This window comes from Cygnus atratus, chromosome 18 (assembly GCF_013377495.2).
Source record: "Cygnus atratus isolate AKBS03 ecotype Queensland, Australia chromosome 18, CAtr_DNAZoo_HiC_assembly, whole genome shotgun sequence".
Taxonomy (NCBI): domain Eukaryota; kingdom Metazoa; phylum Chordata; class Aves; order Anseriformes; family Anatidae; genus Cygnus; species Cygnus atratus.
Window position 1 is genome coordinate 5,582,409 of NC_066379.1, and position 18,161 is coordinate 5,600,569.

At 44.7% G+C, this 18,161-nt stretch overlaps 1 protein-coding gene across 2 annotated transcripts in view; it reads right to left on the reverse strand.

The window, feature by feature from the left end:
* Nucleotides 1–7,004: 7,004 nt before the first annotated feature.
* The window catches only part of SAP30BP (SAP30 binding protein), a 33,062-nt gene continuing 21,905 nt past the window's right edge, over nt 7,005–18,161 (reverse strand). Inside the window, exons 5-11 of one of the 2 annotated variants that reach the window (XM_035558613.2) lie at nt 15,868–15,956; nt 12,972–13,063; nt 12,446–12,506; nt 11,928–11,979; nt 11,499–11,557; nt 10,178–10,262; nt 7,005–9,692 (exon numbers count right to left, since the gene is read on the reverse strand). In XM_035558613.2, the coding sequence (XP_035414506.1) occupies nt 9,511–9,692; nt 10,178–10,262; nt 11,499–11,557; nt 11,928–11,979; nt 12,446–12,506; nt 12,972–13,063; nt 15,868–15,956 (620 nt within the window). In that variant the 3' untranslated portion in view covers nt 7,005–9,510. The remainder of the gene's footprint in view (nt 9,693–10,177; nt 10,263–11,498; nt 11,558–11,927; nt 11,980–12,445; nt 12,507–12,971; nt 13,064–15,867; nt 15,957–18,161) is intronic. The other variant, XM_035558614.2, reaches the window with a different exon arrangement.

The window sequence follows — 18,161 nt, forward strand, 5'->3', positions numbered from 1 at the left end:
CCAGAGGTGCTGGAGCACGCAGGGACCTAACCCAGCATCAAAGCAGCCCAGGGGACAGGGGACATGGTGCTGGGGACCCCCAGTGCAGCCTGTCCTCCCTCTGTGGTCACATCCCCGCCGTCCTGCCGGGGCTGCAGCAGGACTCCGTGCCATGGAGCAGGGGACGGATGCCTCGCTGGGTGGGAAGCATCTGCAGGAGCATCCACCCGCTGCGCCAGGGGAAACCCTGCAGCCTGCTGGGGCGGGCAGGGGGCTGGGGACCGCTGTCAGCCTCAGCATGGGGCTCAGGCTCCAAGGGAGAGCAATCAGCAATGAAGGCAAAGCCAAGGGGCAGCAGGGTGCCCCCCGCAGGGAGCAGCTCTCCCAGCCGGGGCAGGGCTGCGGGTGCACGGATCGGTGCTGGAATTCACCAGCTCTCCCCGCCCCGGGCTGCTCCCTTCGTGGCACACACGGAGGCACCGACCTCAAAAAACTTGTAAATGATCAGGATAGACCCCCAGAAAAGCACCAGAAACCTGACTCACAAATCAAAGCGTTGTTTAAACACCGCAACACGTTTGCCTTTGATTTTGTTTAGTTTCAGCAAAAACTTTTACTTCTCCCTCTCCAGGTGAGCCCCTGCAGCTGGGAGTCTCCACACTCCAAATTTCAGATTCATCAGCTAGAAAACACACCAGCATTTGCAGCTCTGCAAAAAAACAGCTTGACCCCAACTCACACTCGGCCTTTTTCTCTCCAGATCACCCCCTTCCCCTTGCTCCAAACAGCTCCCGCCTTTCATGGGGTTTGCACCCAGTGACCTGTTTTGCAAAATAGCCTCTGTGTCCTCCGGGGGCTGTGCCAGCCCAGGAGCTGTGCCCCAGGTGCCAGCTCCACGGCACCACTGGCTTTTCTCCTGGAAATGGGGCAGGCAGAGGGAGAGAAGGTCATCTTTGTAACCTCTCACAAATTGTCTCCAAAAAGCGATGGCAACAACCTGCTCCCTGCAGGCTCTTTGCTATCCCTCCGGCCCGCGGCACGGGCACAGCACCTCCAGGCAGCTTCGTTCAACTGAGTAACTTGGGAAAGGAAAAGCGCCCTGCACGGCTCTGCAAAGCTAAGCTGCTCAGGCACGAGTGCTGCCGTTTCCAGCAAAAAGGCAGGAGAAAGCACGTAACTAAACCTGGATGAAAAGGGGAAAACAGGCAGACACGCAGCTGAACCCACCCAGCTCTGCTCTGCGCCTACCTCCTCGTGCAGCAAGCCCTGCACCTTCATTAGCCCCCCGAGTTAATCAACATGGCAAAATTAAAACAAGCCTGACAATACAGAGCGCAGATGAATTAATTCCACAAACCTCATTAGCGCTGGAGCTGACTCAACGTCCAAATCCTCTGCCACAATCCAAATAACAGGCACCCACACAGCAAGCCAAGAAATTCTTCTGAAGGCAAGGGGAGAGCTTGCTGCTCCGCTGCCACCAGTTGAGCTCCAGGCTCGGCCTTTTCTTTCTTTCTTTTTTTTTTTTTTTTTTTTTTTTTTTTTAATTCCCTCCTCTCTATTTTCTGTCCCCTTTCTCTTTCCGGTTAAACGTCAACTTCCAGTCCTGCGGGGAGGGCAGGCAGCCGGCAGGCTGACATACCTCTGCTGCGATTCCTGTGCCCCCCCAGCCGAAAAATTGGCTTTGTTCTCCCCTCGCTGCCGCCCCTTGGTCCCAGGGGTGCCCGTGGAGAGGCTGGGGAGGGGGGAGCGGAGTTGGGAGCCGCGCTAGTGAGATCCGTGCCCAGGTGAGGACGAGCTTTATCCCAGCTGGGGCGGGAGGGGGGCCGTGACTCAGTGGTTGGCATTCCTCTGCGTCTCGCACACCTGTACGGGCAGGCACAGCCCGTGCAGCCGCCCTGGACCCTCCCTCCCGTGCGCACCAGCACCATCCTTCAGGAAAAGGGCTGAGCAGGCAGCGGGCACGGAGCCTGGCCGCACTGCCAGCCCCAGGGAAGGCTTTCTGTGCCCCACAGCTGCCTTTTGATTTAGGGGCTGGGGTCTCTCGGGGCTCAGAGCTGAGCTGTGCAGCAGCCCTGCTTGGTGCTGAGCGCACAGGACCAGAGCAGAGGCTATGCGCTAGCTCCCCGATCACACTGCAAGCTGCGTCCCCTCTGACTTCACTACCAACAATAGTAAAGGACAGGCAAAAAAAAAAAAAAAAAAAAAAAAGCTGATCACAGTCGTAAATCTGATGTTTCCTGTCTGGCTCGGAGATTAAAAATATTAGCGGGGCGCTTTGGGCCTCTCATTTTTAACACAGCATCACGGTGGCTGCTGGTTGACTCCACAACGACAGTGACTGAGCGTCTAAAGAAACGAAAGCAAGGAACCGGATTCCTTTCACTGCAAGAAATATGAAGCTTGAGTAAATATGAGCAAATGGATTAATCCCCAGGAAAAAAGGAGGATGTGCTCGCTCCATGAAAAATCACAGCAAACAGGAAATGGGCAGGGGGGCAACCGAGGGTGGCACAGGCAGCTTAACTCTGCTATTGCCCAGTTTCTGAGCGCTCAGCTTTGCAATCTCACCATTAATCTCGCCCTTTTGGAGATGCCATTCCCCAGATTAAAACAAATAAATGTGCAGATTAAGGGTTTTGCTTTCGCTTGCTTTGTTTGGAACCACAACAAACATTTGCTGAAACACCACAGGTGGGGCTCTGATGCTTAAGAAATGGAAGCAGCTGGTGGCAGGGGGCAGATCAGTCCCAGTGAGGCTGGGGGAGCCACAGGAGCAGCGGCACAGGTTTATGCTGTTGCATGTAGGGAAAAGCTGGGTTTGGGTCCTGAGGCTGGAGGGCAGCAGACATGTCTGCTCGCAGCCCCTGGCTCTCTGGTCCCATCCACCAGCTGTGCCCAGCTCCTGGCAGCCTCTGCCCTTCTCCTTCCTTTGTGCTGTGGTAAGCCGTGCTGCCAGGCACTGAGGTAAAACATGCAGTTTGGGCTCCAAGCAAGAAATATACTACTAAAAAATGTATTTTAGCAATGATTCCCCAACAGGAGCTGTGGAGCCCCACTGATGCTCCCCAGAGAAGCAGTTGACTTCCACCGTGATCCCCTCTGTCCTTTCTTTCTGACCAGCCTCCTTTCTGCACCTGAGACGGAGGATGCTCACGCTGGCTCCTGGAAAGAGTCTCTGGAGTCGCTGACAGCCATTTTTATAGCTCCCAGTAGATTATTTATCTCCCTGCTGGGACTACCAGTCTAAGTGCCAATTGCTGATAATTACAAGTGGTTTTAGGGTTAATTCTCTCTTGTACAGAACCTTTCTTCTCCCTGTCCTGCTACCACAGTGCACCCAGAGGCAGCTCTGGAGCCTTCTCCAGATCCATCGAGCAGCAACATCCAACATCCTACTGCTGAAACACATTCACTCCCTTTCTGAATTCTATACCAACACACACACATACACTGATAAAAGAAAAATAGGCGTTTTTCTTGATTGCAATACTATCCTTTTCACTGTATTGGCAATATCCTTTAGACTATCTGGCAATCTAAGGAATGCTTAATAGTATTATTAGTGTGTAAGTAATTTATTACACTAAAGTAGGCTTAATATAATTATCTAGGTAATTAAAAGCACAGGGTGAAATCCTCCCAGGTGTTCTTCCTCAGACTTCTCCCTAGGACAGCCTTCACTGTGCATGTCCTCTGTTGTGCAATGGATGCCCCCTCTCATAAACACGTACGTAAAGGGAAATCTCTGTGCTGAGCACCAGACACCCATTTCCCCCAGGATATACAGGCAGCAAGAGGTAAGTGAGCTGCCACAACACCAGAGGTAAAGGATCCAGGACAAAACTTCAGCCTGGGACAATGGCAACATCCACACGGAGAAAGCCCTCCACTCTGGCATCTCGTCCTGCAGCCCAAGGCTGAAAACACCCCAATGTTACATTTGAAAGATTCCCTGGGATTTCTCCTTTTCTCCCAGTTTGTGTTGGCTGGCGCTGTGCAAGACAGCAACGTGTGGGTGAGGTGCTGTAAGGAGCCAGCCAGCATAAACCAGGAGCGAAGAGGGACAGTCACCTTTTGTCACGTTACACCAGGACTGCAACAGGCTGTGTGACGAGGAGGGGTTAGAAGCACCAGCGACCACCTCTTAGCACTGCTCTGACAGGCAGGCCCACGGCTTTGTTTGCTTCCTAACGCTGGCTCACACAAACGTGGTGGAGGACAGACAGACAGACGGACGCCTTTCTACGTGAAAAGGCAAAACCTTTTCTTGTGAAATCCTGATGCTTCGCTGTTTACTGGCAACCGAAGGCACGAGCCCAGCCTCAGCCAAAGACTGGTTTCAAATAAACAAAGGCTTAAATGTTGGGAGCCGCCAGTGTCCATGGCGCTCACTTGGAACAAAAGGAAGGAAGCTGAATATAAACGCTAAGAGGAACAGTGGTGCACGAACAAGGCTAAGAGGTGGGAAACTGTGCTGCAAAAGTGATGCCTAAACACTGGTAGCTGGTGTGAACGGTCACCAAAGGGAAAAGGAGACTTGCTTCTCAACAGCAGTGTATTTATTTTACTGTTAGGGAGCGCCCTGCTGAAAAACATCTCTGAAGCTCAGAGCCCCGTGCTCTCCCCGATTCACTACTTTATGGGAACAAGCAACCCGTGCTTCTTTGGGAACTGTCTGGGTACACTGCAAAGACCATCTATTCGAGGGGGCTTTGCAGAAAGCTACGTGTGTCTGTGTGCGCGTGTTTTTCCATCTCCCCTGCACCGATGTAGAGCTGGAAAGGAGCTCGTGCAGGTGGCGGCTGGCTGGGCGCCTGCTGAAGCCTTCACCTCCGCACTGCTCGCACCAACTGGATCCTCGGCAAAGCCCTGGCATAGCGCAAAGCCTTGGTAAGAACTTTTTTTTTTTTTTAAAGCCTCAGTAAATAACTCTCTTAAAACAGAAAGCACAGCAGCGGTCCAACTAAAACATAGCTTCAGGTGCTCACATTTTATTTCGAGGTGGGGCTGGCAAGGGCTGCCCCTCCTCACCTGCTCCTTCAGTTAGCACCAAGCCAGACACAAACCAAAGCAAATCCTTAACAAAATCCCTCCCCACAACAGCATCAAAGGAGGACGGGTCTTTAAATCACAATAAGCAAAGAGGAAAGAAAATCAACACCTCGGGGCACGGAGGTGGGAGAAAAGGTTTCAGAAGGGAGGGTGAAAGCAGAACCAAGCCTGCCAAGAAGGACTTGGCCACAGGAGATCTCCTCCCTCCTCAGAGCAGCCCGGCATGGCAGGCAGACACCAGCATGGAGTTTCAGCTAAGAAACCCACTCAGGTTGGGAAATACCTGTGCTTAAATGCGGTAAGGAGAAGACCTGTGGTTTTCTAGGAGCTTTAGCCTTTAGTTCTCAGGAGGAGTAATGAGAGTGGGACCAGTTTTACTCTCCTGGGTTTGATTAGTCTCCTTCGGGGAGAAGCAGCAAGACTTTGAGTAGTTGGAAGTGCAGCCTGAGCAATAATTATTGAAGCAGCATAAAGAACCTTTTAGCCATGTAAGTTGCAAGTTTGCTTTAGGGGAGCTCGGACACAGCTCACAGCTGTTTAAAAACACCTTTAAACATTCCAGCAGGTCTCTTCAGCCCTCTGGAGATCAGCAGCAGCGACACAGCCACTGTGGTGTTTGGTATGAGCACAGATTTGTAACAAGCAAATTAGTTGAAGCTCCTGTTTTAGGACTTAAGACAGTGGCTGTCAGAGGCTAGGAAAGGAGAGTGTTTTTGTCAGGACATTACTTCTGCACACCTGAAGCTCCCTCCACCTTTTTCATCCACTGGCTGACCACAGCTGAGTGCAAGCTACCAACCTGTATGCCCTATCCTTCAGAAACAGCAGTTTTTTTTTTTTTCCTAGAACTGTGTTTTCCAAACTGTGTCTGTATATTACTTCCGATAGTAGCACGCAGGATAAACGAGCAACGAGCTATTGTAAGAGCTGGAAGGTTGTTATACAATGGTTGGCATTTCTACCTCAGCTTTTTGGAAAGGAGAGAGGAGGAAAAAAAAAAAGCCATTCATGCTTCAAGTTAGCTTTCTCTACTGCAGATAACAAACACTAAATCATGAGATCGAGCTGCCAGGTCTCTTGCAGAGCTGGGTACTTGAGGAGTTTGAAAACTGTTGCTCCAGGTGCCTGCCTCCCTGCCACCTCTGTGCAGCTCGCCTCAGCACTACCCAGGAGCTATGTTTAGGAAGTCTCTTCCTTAACCTTTTCAGGAATATTAAGTCCTACTGAAGAGCATTTGTAGGGCATTGTCAGTCCCAGCATGCCTCAGCAAGGCGGGAGTGAAATGAGCAGCTCTGACCACAAAGCACACAAAGAAAGCCAGAAGTCTGGAACAACAGAGCACGAAGGAAGAGGGTGCATGGAAAGAGGAAGGGTGGGGTGCCAGGATGTCAGATATGAATAAGATACTTGCACTTCAACAATGTTTGGTAGCTTCTGTAGTTAAATGATTCATCCCCCCAAACACTTCAGCATTTGCCTTGTATCAGGTGCCAAGAAAGAGGCTGGAGCCCAGCTTCAAATTCACAGCAGCTGACAACGCTTTTTCTCTGAAGTCCTTCTCCTCCTGCAAACATATTCCCTTGGTGCATGCAGAGCTGCATGCTGGTACCTAGTAGCAACTTTCAGAAAGAAATTCACACGCTTTCCCCGGCTACTTTTCCTGATATGGTACAGCATACAGAGATACAAGCGCTGACATGTTTAACTAGGTGAATAATATTTCCCTGTAATCAAGCTAAGTCATCTAGCACAGTTATTTCAGGTTAGGATCAAGAATGACTTTTACTGCATTATCAGTCAGATTCAGTTGTTTACTTGCAAGGAATACAGTTTTTCCAAATAACTAATGAAATTGAGAAAGCAAACATAAGAAAAAAATCAGGAACAAGTTTTACATCACAGTAGTGTAAGCAGTCTAAAAAAGATTGCATCTGCAAGGTTTTTTTTTTTGTTTTTTTTTTTTTTTTTTTGTCTATCAGAAAACAGTGACCACTTCTGATTCAACATTACTAGGACCTGTAAGGCCTTAGGCAAAAGATAACCAGTTGTTACAGAAAAAGTCTTTTCCATTAAAGCTTACATTCGTGTTTAGGCTTAATCTGCAAGGTCAGGTACATCAACATAGTCTCAAACTCTCCAACTTTGTGTTTACCACCAGTTAAAATTATTAGGGAAGAAGAATGGATGCACAAGAGTGGCTGGTACCTCTGGTACTAGGCTGCACTTTGGGTATGGGAACACACTCCAGCAAGATATTTAATCTCACCCAGCTTCAGACAGACTTGCTCACAGCATACATATCATGGACATTCATTAGAGGAGTGTTTGTTGTTGTAGAAGCCCAGACACACCTCCCACTCCTGTTCATAGGATTAAACTAATTGCAGTGATCATTCTGGTGCCCAGTTTGCCATTAATCTATAGGCTGAAAAACTGAAGCAGCTGGGACCCATTTTTTTTTTTTTTTTACTGCTGTATCTTCATCCACATGCTGTTCAGCAAAACTTTAAAATGTTTAAACCATACAGGTTTTAAATAGGCTGGAATTGTACAGATATTCTAGACAGAAGACTTTACAAGGCTGCAAAGCTATCTGGTGGCTTGTATTTCCCACCAAAAGTAAGTCCTTGGCCTTTAAAAGAAACACCCAAAAACTATGAACTCTCCTCAAGACAAAGGAAGAAACACCTTCAACAGCTGAGGTGGAAAATGCCAGCCTCTGTAGAGTACTCTAAGTCCCAAGAGAGAAGACTCTTATTTATCTTTAAGTCTCCATAAACGCAAGATTTAAATCAGGAGTGACATAAGGTATATAAAAACCTGAAAAAGCAACATTGAATCCTAAGAACCTTACACTTCTACTGATGTAGCAACCTTATCTTCTATCACCGCTTATGCATTAGGAAAAAAAAAAAGGCTTTAAGTAGGAATTTAACTTCAAATTAACTTAAAGCAGTAGAAAACTGTAGAACTACCAAATCTGAAAAGTCATGGTATAAGAATTAAAGACTTATTAAAATAATATGGAGTGACCACTGCAAAGAAAATAAATCCACATTAGCAACTTTTTCTATAAACAGACGGAACCATTCAAGTTATCTATCCCACTTACCTCAAAACAGCAAACAAAATGCTTCATTTGCTGCTGAGCTCCTCTTTAGGTGACTGGCCTCTGTAGATAAAGGTTTTAAGGAAAAACACAGCTGCTAGTGCTTGAAGGTAACTTGAAGTTCAAGGTGCTGGAGCAGATGTGAAAAAATACCATTAAGAGCAGCTGAGTTACCAGCTATTTCAGGACATCCTCTATAATAAAAGGATCTCCAATTAAAATAATTTTAATGCCCCATTTTTTTCCTCCAGTGTTTGATATTTCAAAAAAAAATCAGTAGTGTGACACCATCCCATCTCTCACGAAATCGTGACATACTTGCCTAATGCTATCTGTAACCTAAGGTGTAACAAATGGATAATTTATTCTCCATCACCGAGATGAGAAATGCAAACACATGAATGACACTTTTTTTTTTAAAGACTTTCCATTTTTATAATAACTTTTTGCAACACAAGTAAGAAGATTTATACAATAAAAATTTCAACTGAAAATACTTTTTCACAACAGTGGAGCAAGCAGTGCCATGTGTGCACTTCAGGGTACAACACTACTACAAAGACAATGTCACAGTCAAGTTCAGGTACTCTCTGATTATCTGCTGTCCAATCTCATTCCATGGCAATGGAACAGTTTTCTGCACAGGTCTTTACAAATGAGTTCACAAATCAAACCTCTACAGCTTACGGCTTCTGCATAGAAATCTCCATCCCGATAGATGGTAACGTGACAATTTCAGTAGTTACCTCAGTATTTCAGCTATTTAACACATGATCACTAAGATCTACACAGATATGCACACAGGTACAGATAGATGTCAGTACTACAACAAAGAGTGAGCCTACATTCAGAGATGTAGATTGATCCTTAAGTCTCTGCTACACATTTGAAGAGGGACACTAACCAATTGTCTCTGCTCTACTTCCCTTGAAACTGAATTAGTGCACGTGAGGGAGGTACGTATCACGAGCAGCAGCCTTTGAGGATGACCTGGAATACACAAGGGTAATATGATATTCCATCACCACTTTTTTTTTTACACCAGACTCGCAAGTAGGATAAGAACCTAATGCAGTAATTTAATAAGCTAACTTTTACAAGCTGACTTTCCATACAACCTTCCTCCAAGCACAACACATAGACTGGTTCTTCCTGCAGCAAGAAAAGACAGAGGCATTTTCGGCAGAGGTCCATTCCTGTGGGCACACAGCTGGCATGCCTGCTCCTGCCCCCATTCTTTCAAATGGGAACTGTGGCCTGTTTCAAAGAATCTTGTCATCTTTTACCAAAGGCAAAAGCTACCCCTCCCTTTCGAGAACAATAGCTTCAATGACAATCAGTCTGAAAATCCAGGCCCAGCATGCTAGTCATTGCTTTGCCTTTTTCACAATGGTGCCAACAGCTGATATGACCGTAGTTTTGGATCCACTCGCACTTGTTGTCACTGTGACAACGCCTGGCAGCGTTGCAGTAGTGGTGAGGATGGTGGGCTGAGCTATCGTTGTTACAGGGATGGCTGAGTCCCATTTGCTCTTCCTCTTCTGTGCATCTGTGAGTTGGATCAAGCAAACAAGGATTAGCATTGTGTTAAAGGTCACACCAATCCTTTCATAACAGCCTGTCTTGTCAACTCTTAAAGCATCACTACTTTGCTCGACAGCTTTCCCTCACATTAATGTCAGCATACACTGTCAGTAAATGTTGTGGAAGATAGGTGACTTTATACCTCAAGGGTCAAAGTAAGACTGTACACATGAACTCCAGCAAAACGGGAGACAGTTGACTCTGACAGTCCAGACATCAGCGGATTTCTTGACCCACTAATAAACCTTATCATCTTACCCGTCCCCAGGCTTTCACTGCAAAAGGACAGCCATGGGATATAGGGGCAAGAGGAAAGTTAGTCCATTAGTCCCTGGAAGGAATATTGTCTTGTATTACACACACAGTCGACAAGCAGCTTTCAGGGTTCCCAGGAAGCATTAACCCCAGCCTTACTACAGCTTAATAAGTACAGTTACAACTTGTCTTTACCTCCCACCGTGGTACTGGCTGTTGTGGTTGTTGTAGAGGCAGCACTTGTTGTTGTACCCTTCTTAGTCCCAGTCACAAACTCAATCTGGGAAGGGAGACAAAAAATAAGAGAAAGGGGAGAAGATAAAAATGAAGTGTTAATATATTATAGGTTTGCGTTTCTTTTTTAAACCCACAACACCTCTCTGTTTTTAAAGACCAGCTTTAGTGCCACATGAAACACTGGTCTCAGAGCTCACTGCCACGCAGGAAGTAAGATGCAGTCCTGAGGTCAAAGTGTGCTGAAGTCATGATCATTGAGGATCCCTGTATCCCAGATCTTAAGTCAGGTATGACAACATTTGTTAACTGGCATAAGCATAGAAATTTGACAACTCAGAAAGGAGAAATCCTGGTATTAAAGTATGTATATTTATAGTTAGAAACCCCTGTGCTTTTTTCTTTAAGGAACATGCAGAACAAGCCTCTACCTGTATGATTTACTGCGACTGCATCATAGCAGGAAACCTAGCAACATGACCTACAACAGCATGCAATCTCATATTTTCAAAACTGCAGATATGGGCAAAGAAAGAATCAGATACCTGGGTTGCTGTGCAAAAAAACAAAACAAGTAGCAAGATACAGCATGCACTGCAAGAAAAAAATACCTTCACATACTGAATATTGTAGCAGCGTTCTGCAAGGTTAGAAGGCAGCCTCTGATTTTAGACAGTTCTCTAATGCCAGCCACTAGCTAAAAGGCAACACCACTACAGGACAGGAATATAAAGCTCCTCTGTGTTCTTTTTTTGGGGAGATACAGAAGAACATACATTTTGTGACAAGCCCAGACACTGCCAGTTAAAGTTAAAATATGCCCAACATTTCTGGAAATTAGAAGCAAGAAGGCAGTATCGAAGAGAAAAGAAAGTAAATATTGTCTCACAATGAGATACGGTGAAGAAATCAAGCTATACTAGGCTATGTCACCAGGCAAAATGTCATAGATTAAGACAAAAAAGCTGTGCTTTATAAAGTATCTTGCCTGTATCTGCCTTACTGCATACCATTTTATGAGCTCTGGCTTAAAAATACTGACAAAACATCAACAAAAATAGGGGGATAAACAGCCTAGATAAATGGACCTATAAGAAAGGGCAAACAACTTTATTTGTTCAGTCTAGGAAAAAAGACATGCAAAAAGAAAGAACTAGGGAAAATGGGAATTATTAGTACAGAATGTAGTTCACAAAAAACAGCAAAGGAACAAAATGAAGTTCAGCAGGGAAACAAAAAAAAATCCCTGCACCTCAGTCCTCTTTTGGTTTTGAATAGCTACCTTTGTGCGCTCCTTCTTGGCCTTCTCCAATTTGTCCATCTCAATCTTCTGGGCTTTTGCTGAGAAAAAACAGAAGTTACAAGAAACACTGGAAACAGTGAAACAGTAAAACAGTAAGAAGCCATAACTATCTCGCTCACACACTTCCCATAACAAGCAATCAAGAACTTCAAATTGTGTACAAAAAAAGCATTATTGCACTAAATTAATGATTTAAGATGAAAACATTGAAGAACTGATTTCAATGAAAGGGCTTTCCAGACTGATGAAGCATCAATAACATTGAGGCACATCCAACCAGAATGATGTAGTTAAAAAGCAGCATGTGATACTTTTCATTTATAAAGAAGGTGAAGACTCCAGTGCAGTTAATTAACTACAAAACACAAAGAGCTAAGTTAGGACAGGAAAAAAAAATCCTGGAATTACCTAGTGCCTCATAATACGAATCCTCTGACCAGCCATGAGGATCAAACATATCCTAAAGATGAAAAAAATCACATTAGGTCTATTTCCACATATACGCAAACCCCAGCTCAAAATATTATATATATTGCTGTTCACTGATGATATTCATTACTGATTATTTGTTGTATGCCAGTGACACAAATATTAAGTCGGATTTTCTTTTATGGGTCCATGTACTGTTGTAGAAGAATAAACAGCCTTGAAACTAAAAGGATGCTGGGATAAGATACACATTCTTTTGCTGTTCAGCTTCTATTCCCCCCAGGAGTACACACTTCAGCAATTTTCATTCAGAGTCATTAAAATGAAGTTGGAGGCACTGAGGCTCAATACCACATGAAAATGTTCACTTCAATACAGAGGATCAGACAAAAGTTCCTTACAGGACCTCCAAACAAGAAGGGTAAAGAAAGCCAGATGTAAGAGCTCACAGCCCTATATCATCTTCCACCTTGACAGACAAAATTATTGCACCTCACCTTTGGATAATTTGTACCAAGTTCATCAATTGAACAGAACTGGATCAGCTTTTCATAGATGCTGCAAAGGAAAGACCAGAAATTACTCAGAAGCTCGCTCACTCTTCTAAACTGAAGTGCTTCAGATTTGTTAGTAAAAAGTGGTTGTCACCTCTTTACGCTAAGGATAAAAGCACCACCTATGCTGCCGTGCTTGCTGTGATGGATGTAGCATGCCATTAACCACATTATTTCCTACTTCTTTCCGGTCAATCTCCCAGCGCCCAGAGCAGACAAATTTCTAAAATACTTCATCCGAAGCCTGTACATTTACATACCTAACTTATGCTAACCTAGTTGCTGCCTCATAGAGCACCAAAGAAGAGTTTTACCATTTTGGTTACTGTCAAATTACGCACTTCTCAATTTTGCAAGCAATAGCACTTCTTGCTCAGGATCTTGTTCCTGCTACTGCTCCAACCAAGAGGAAAATTCTTGAACTTTGCTGTGTGGTGCTTTGGCCTCGAAGGAAAAGATGGTAGCTCACCTGGGGTTGCGGAATTCCTTCTTCCTTTGAATGATGTAGTTCATATCCATGCCCTCTTTTATCTTCCTCTCATACAGCTTTTGAATTTTATCCTAAGGGAGCAAGATTACAGGGTGAGACAATACAAAAAGGATGAGTGTTCCAGCCGACTATCAAAGCATACATGTGGAAACAAGACAACTGAACCAGTGACCTCGCACTGAGCAAGGATTCCACCTCTACCCTAAGGCCAGGCAGATCGGTTAGTACAGACACTTCCTGCTTTAAGGTCTGACAGCGTCTTCTCCATGAACGACTGCATGGGTACAGCAATTGATCTTTGCACTTCCTGAAGGCTCCAGTGATTAAAGATTTGCATTTGAGGCAGCAGTGCACACTCCTTGCCCTCAGAAGGGGAGCAGAAGCCTGCTCCAGGAGGGACAGGTGAATTCCACAAGGGTTCTCCCACAACATACAGTGACCATCCCACCTCCCTTCAGTCTGCCACACACCTGAAGACTAGCGGCTGGGCTGCAGTGTGCAGAAGTCAAGGCTCACGGCTACACCTGGGTGACAGATGGGCCACATTCTGCTGGAGAACTAAAACTAAGCCAGCCCACCGGACAATGCGATCAGCAGGTATTGCTGGTGGTGAATGCCAGCAGCCACACACTCTTAGGAATGATGCAAAGGAATAATGAGAGGAATGATCACTCTTAGGAATGATGAAAGCCCCTAAGATATGAAAGATCTCAACTGACTCAGGTGGGAAACAAGCAGTCGACCTACCAAGAAGGTTGAACAATTTAAAGATAATAATTATTTTTTCCTCCTCCTTCAGCAAGGTAGAAGGCCTTAGGAGTATTTTTTACTCTGGTGATGCCAAAGTGGAAACTTTCGGATGGAACACAGACTTTAGCAGGATTCACAGAAGATCCAAGGCTAGGACTTCAGTCTTTCAAGATGCCAGAGGTGAGTCAGTTTTCCTGTGTTGCTTCCGGATAAGTCACTTATTGTATCCCTCTGTATGGGTAGTCAACTCAAACACAACTATTTTCTAAGGGTTCACTGACATCTGAATAAAAGAACTTATTTCATCAACTTTTTAAAAAAAGCTTTGTGGGATAGTTTTCATCAGGTCATCACAAAACTAGCAAGAAGTCACGTAGTCTTCACATGCAATATACATGCCATTAAGTTTGAAGGAACAACTACAAAAAGGAGGTTAATTTGGGGAGTTGAAATCATTGAATAATGTCCCCTTTTGTGACCTTCTCCTGGAGGTAGAAACATGGTTCACATTCATAATGTCCACAGATGAGGAACTACTGGGTCACCTGTATAACAAGGAATATTCCCCTTGGCTAAGATACAGTTTATTAGACGAATAGCTAACAGAAGAAAATAGTGCATCAGCAGTAAAAGCCTAGAATGTTTTGAATCTGAAGAACAATCCCATCTCCTTGCTCAAAGTGCTCTAAGATGTGGTTTGACCTGTTAACAGAGGACAAGTTCTCTCCTTTGATTTAACATAGTAAACTGCTGTCAAAGGGGAATAAAATCTGCTTTATTCTGCCTATTCTCTCAAGCTCTGTGCATTCCTCGGATCTAACACACGAATTCACTGATGTCAGAACAACAGAATCCTCCTACAGCATAAAAGGGCGAATGGGTGTGCCCAGGTACAATAAGCGGAGGAGAAGAAAGTGTGATTCAGAATGACTCACCATCCAGATCACATTAGTACCTTACTTTATAGAGCACTCCAGAAGTGATTCTTTACATGTACTTTTACTAGGCAGACAACTGCAGTTAAACTCAGGGGAATGGTAGAAAACAGCAGCCACAGCTCTTTCATTTGCCCTCCATCAGGGATGGGAAAACAGAGCAGAAGGTGCTCCTCCACTTCTCCTGGGAATAAGTTTTGTTATACATAGAAGCCTACAGAATTCCTCTCAAACCATAAGTCAAAGTCTGCCAATGGAAGGTAGCTTAAGCTCATTTCTTTTGCTCTAGAGCAGATGACACATTCCTCGATATTCAGTTAAGAGGCAGCGTTGGCAAACAGCCCCGTAGTAGCTCACAGTTTGGATAGGTGTTAAATAGCATGCCATCAACAAATGCTCGCACCAACTCCTCTGTGCACGCTGCAAGCTGGGTACATGAAATACTCCAAAAGGACACTATCATTTCTGCTCCAAACTCAGAGCCAGAGGCTCAGTTTGTAATATTGCAAGTTGCAGACTTGTATGAATCAAGTCCTTAGCACCATTTATTTTTTGTAAATTAACATCCAATTGATGAAAAATAGACTTACATCACAAGACAGAGCTGAGACGTTCATGGAAGCAGACTGTGACAAAGTTCTAGACTGATTAAAAGTTGGTTATTGCAATTATTTGGGCGTGTACCAGTGAAAACATGCATGTTTTCTTTTGCTGCCTCTAAGTTACTAGCATTCCCTCTAAACGTTTGTCATCTAGTGATACGTAGGTGGAGAAGGAATCTTATCAATGTTGCCTCAACTATTCCAGTTAGGGGATTCTCAGACTCATGTAGAAAAACAATCATTTGTTCTCTCCTACAGAGCTTAATTTGCTGAGGTAAGAAGATACCAGCCTTCACAGTAAACATTGCTTCTGTATCACTGGTGGGATCGAGAGCCATTTTAAAGCATAAGTGACGCAGACTGTGGAAAACAGTTTTAAGCTAATTTGAGATTCCTAAACTAGGAATTCCTATAAAATTTAAAGCATTAACAGTGTACACATAAACTCACTGTTCCAGGAATTCAACTTCAATGCTGGATTTTTGACTTGTGGAAAAACACTAGGAGTTCCCAAATACCCCCTCGCTACTGAAATATAAGCCTTTAAAAAAAAATAAAGTAAGAGAGGCCTTATACCATTATACCAACCTGCAAGTGATTAGAACATCTGCCAGGAGGCTCAGGGGGGATTTTGATTTCATCTGGAGACATGTTGCGCACTCTCTCTGAAAAAGAAGCTGTGGAGAGCAAACCAGGAATGAGTTCTGGCAATAGTGAAGGATAGTTAAGCAACGTAATTGTTTTATGCCCTTGCTGGTATGAGTCTATCAGTTACAGTGTGTAAAGGCAACAGGAATGACATTAACTGGTACTCGTGGCATTTTCCAAGTGCCGAGCAGCAAGCAACTAACCTAAAGGTTAGGTTATTGGCAAAATGATGGGATGCTTGCTTTATTGATGTTTACCTTCTACTGTGGCTGTGTCGCACCCACGCTTCGTTTTAAGGTGTCTCTTCACTCCAGAAGGGAGCTGGGACGTGCAAAACCAGTCCCCACTCTAGCTGCAATTGTTGAGATCCTCAAAGGCAAAGGATCTGCAGAGGAACGTATGTTCGTGGAGTCTTCCTCTATTACCCTGCACTGCACACAACATACCAAGCTCTCCACTACTCCAGGTCTTCCATATGCACTTCCAAGTCTTGCCCTGAGCAGCTCAGATAACCTGGAGTGTGACAAAGCTTGTGACAGGACACTCAGAGAGAATCAGACTGTGCATGCAGAGGATCACGGGGTCGATCTAGAGCAGCCCAGCTCATGGCCATTTTCTGGGAGGCAATCAGTTTGGACCTCATTCCTTTTAAGACATGAACCAAAATGGTTCAAAGTGAACAACCCTCTCCAAGACTGACAGCAGTTAACCACAAGAAACTAAATGTCATCCTTAAGTTAGTACTTCCTTAACAGGCACTTTGATCTTTGCTTACAGAGTCAGACTATTACTAGAAAGAACAACTAGTTCTGCAGCACTGAGGAAAGACCAGTATAGACTGCCAGCTTTCTACAGCTGTTTGTGTTGGGATATACTATTACAGTACCTGATCACTCTGTGAAGATGAGTTTACAAAAACAGCATAAAGAGAAACAGCTGTGTCCCCCTCTTGCTTGCTACTTTGCCACTCGGTTACGGGAAACCCAGGCAGTTTTCTACCTAAATCTTGAAGCAGAGCTTTGTGTCACATTGAAGCAGCTGGGATTGTTTTCAATCGTGATTTGTACAGAGAACACATTCCAGAGTCACAGTCTGTATTGGGAAAAAAAAAAAAGACCTGACACCAGCACAAAAGTTGTATCGAGCAAGTCACTCACATTTGTGGCTCTCCAATTATACATCTGGGAACAAAAGCTGCTTGAACTGCAGTTCCAGCACACTCGAGTCCAGCTCCTTTGACTAAAGCCCAGAAGTACCCAAAGGGCAGACACTGGCATTTGAACGCAGCAGCTCTCCTGCCTCCCAGCACAGCCCATCAGATAGCTGAGGTTACAGATAACCAACACTACACATGTTCAGTGCTACTAGGGTTTCGAGTTCTTCTGCAAAAACGCAAAGCTCTAAGGACAACATCCTTTGGAGATGCAAAGCTGGCAGGCAACCACTCATTCTGCTTGATCAAGATGTTGCTGAGGGTTAAAGTCTTCAGCAGTTGCTAGCAATGAACAAAAAGTGTCCTTTAGCATTTACTAAGAGGGTGCCTTTATGGAAGAAGGAAAGCTTGCCAGAGCCCCTACAAAAAGGCAGGGAAACTAGAGCTCCGTGACAACAAGGCAGACATTTGTTGTAGGTTACAGCTGCTGGTTGGACAGCACAGCCTCTAACTTAATTAGAGTTTCAGGAACCCGGAGACACAGTAGCAAATAGACAGAGGTGTTCATAATAGACAGCACACGAGGCTTTCCAGAAAAGGTGAAAGCTGATTAATGGCTTAAGAGATTCACAACACCACTAGAAACATTAACAAAAAAAAGAAACCAGACTTTGTAAGGCAAAGAAAGGACTGAAAAATTTAGCCTAGCTCCAGGCTAGACATCCCGTAGGCTTCTCGTCTTTGCAGATGATCAGAAAAAAAACAGAGAAACAACATATTTACAGAAAGGGGAATTATAGGCTCATATAAACTCAGGAACCATGGGCTAGAACTCTGCAAAGTCACAAAGTCTTAAAGACTATGTTCAGCAACCCATTCAAAGCTCCCTTGAAACAGAACTAACTCCCACTGAGACAACATTTTGACCCGTATCTTTCCAGGTTTTGGTGTTCGTTTGCTCTTTTGTTTGAGATGTGTGAAAACAGCCATTTATCAACACTATACTGATGGGGGAGAGCATCTCTTAGCTTGTAAGGAACTGGAATTTAGACATCTCTGTCTACGGCTAACCCACCGTAGC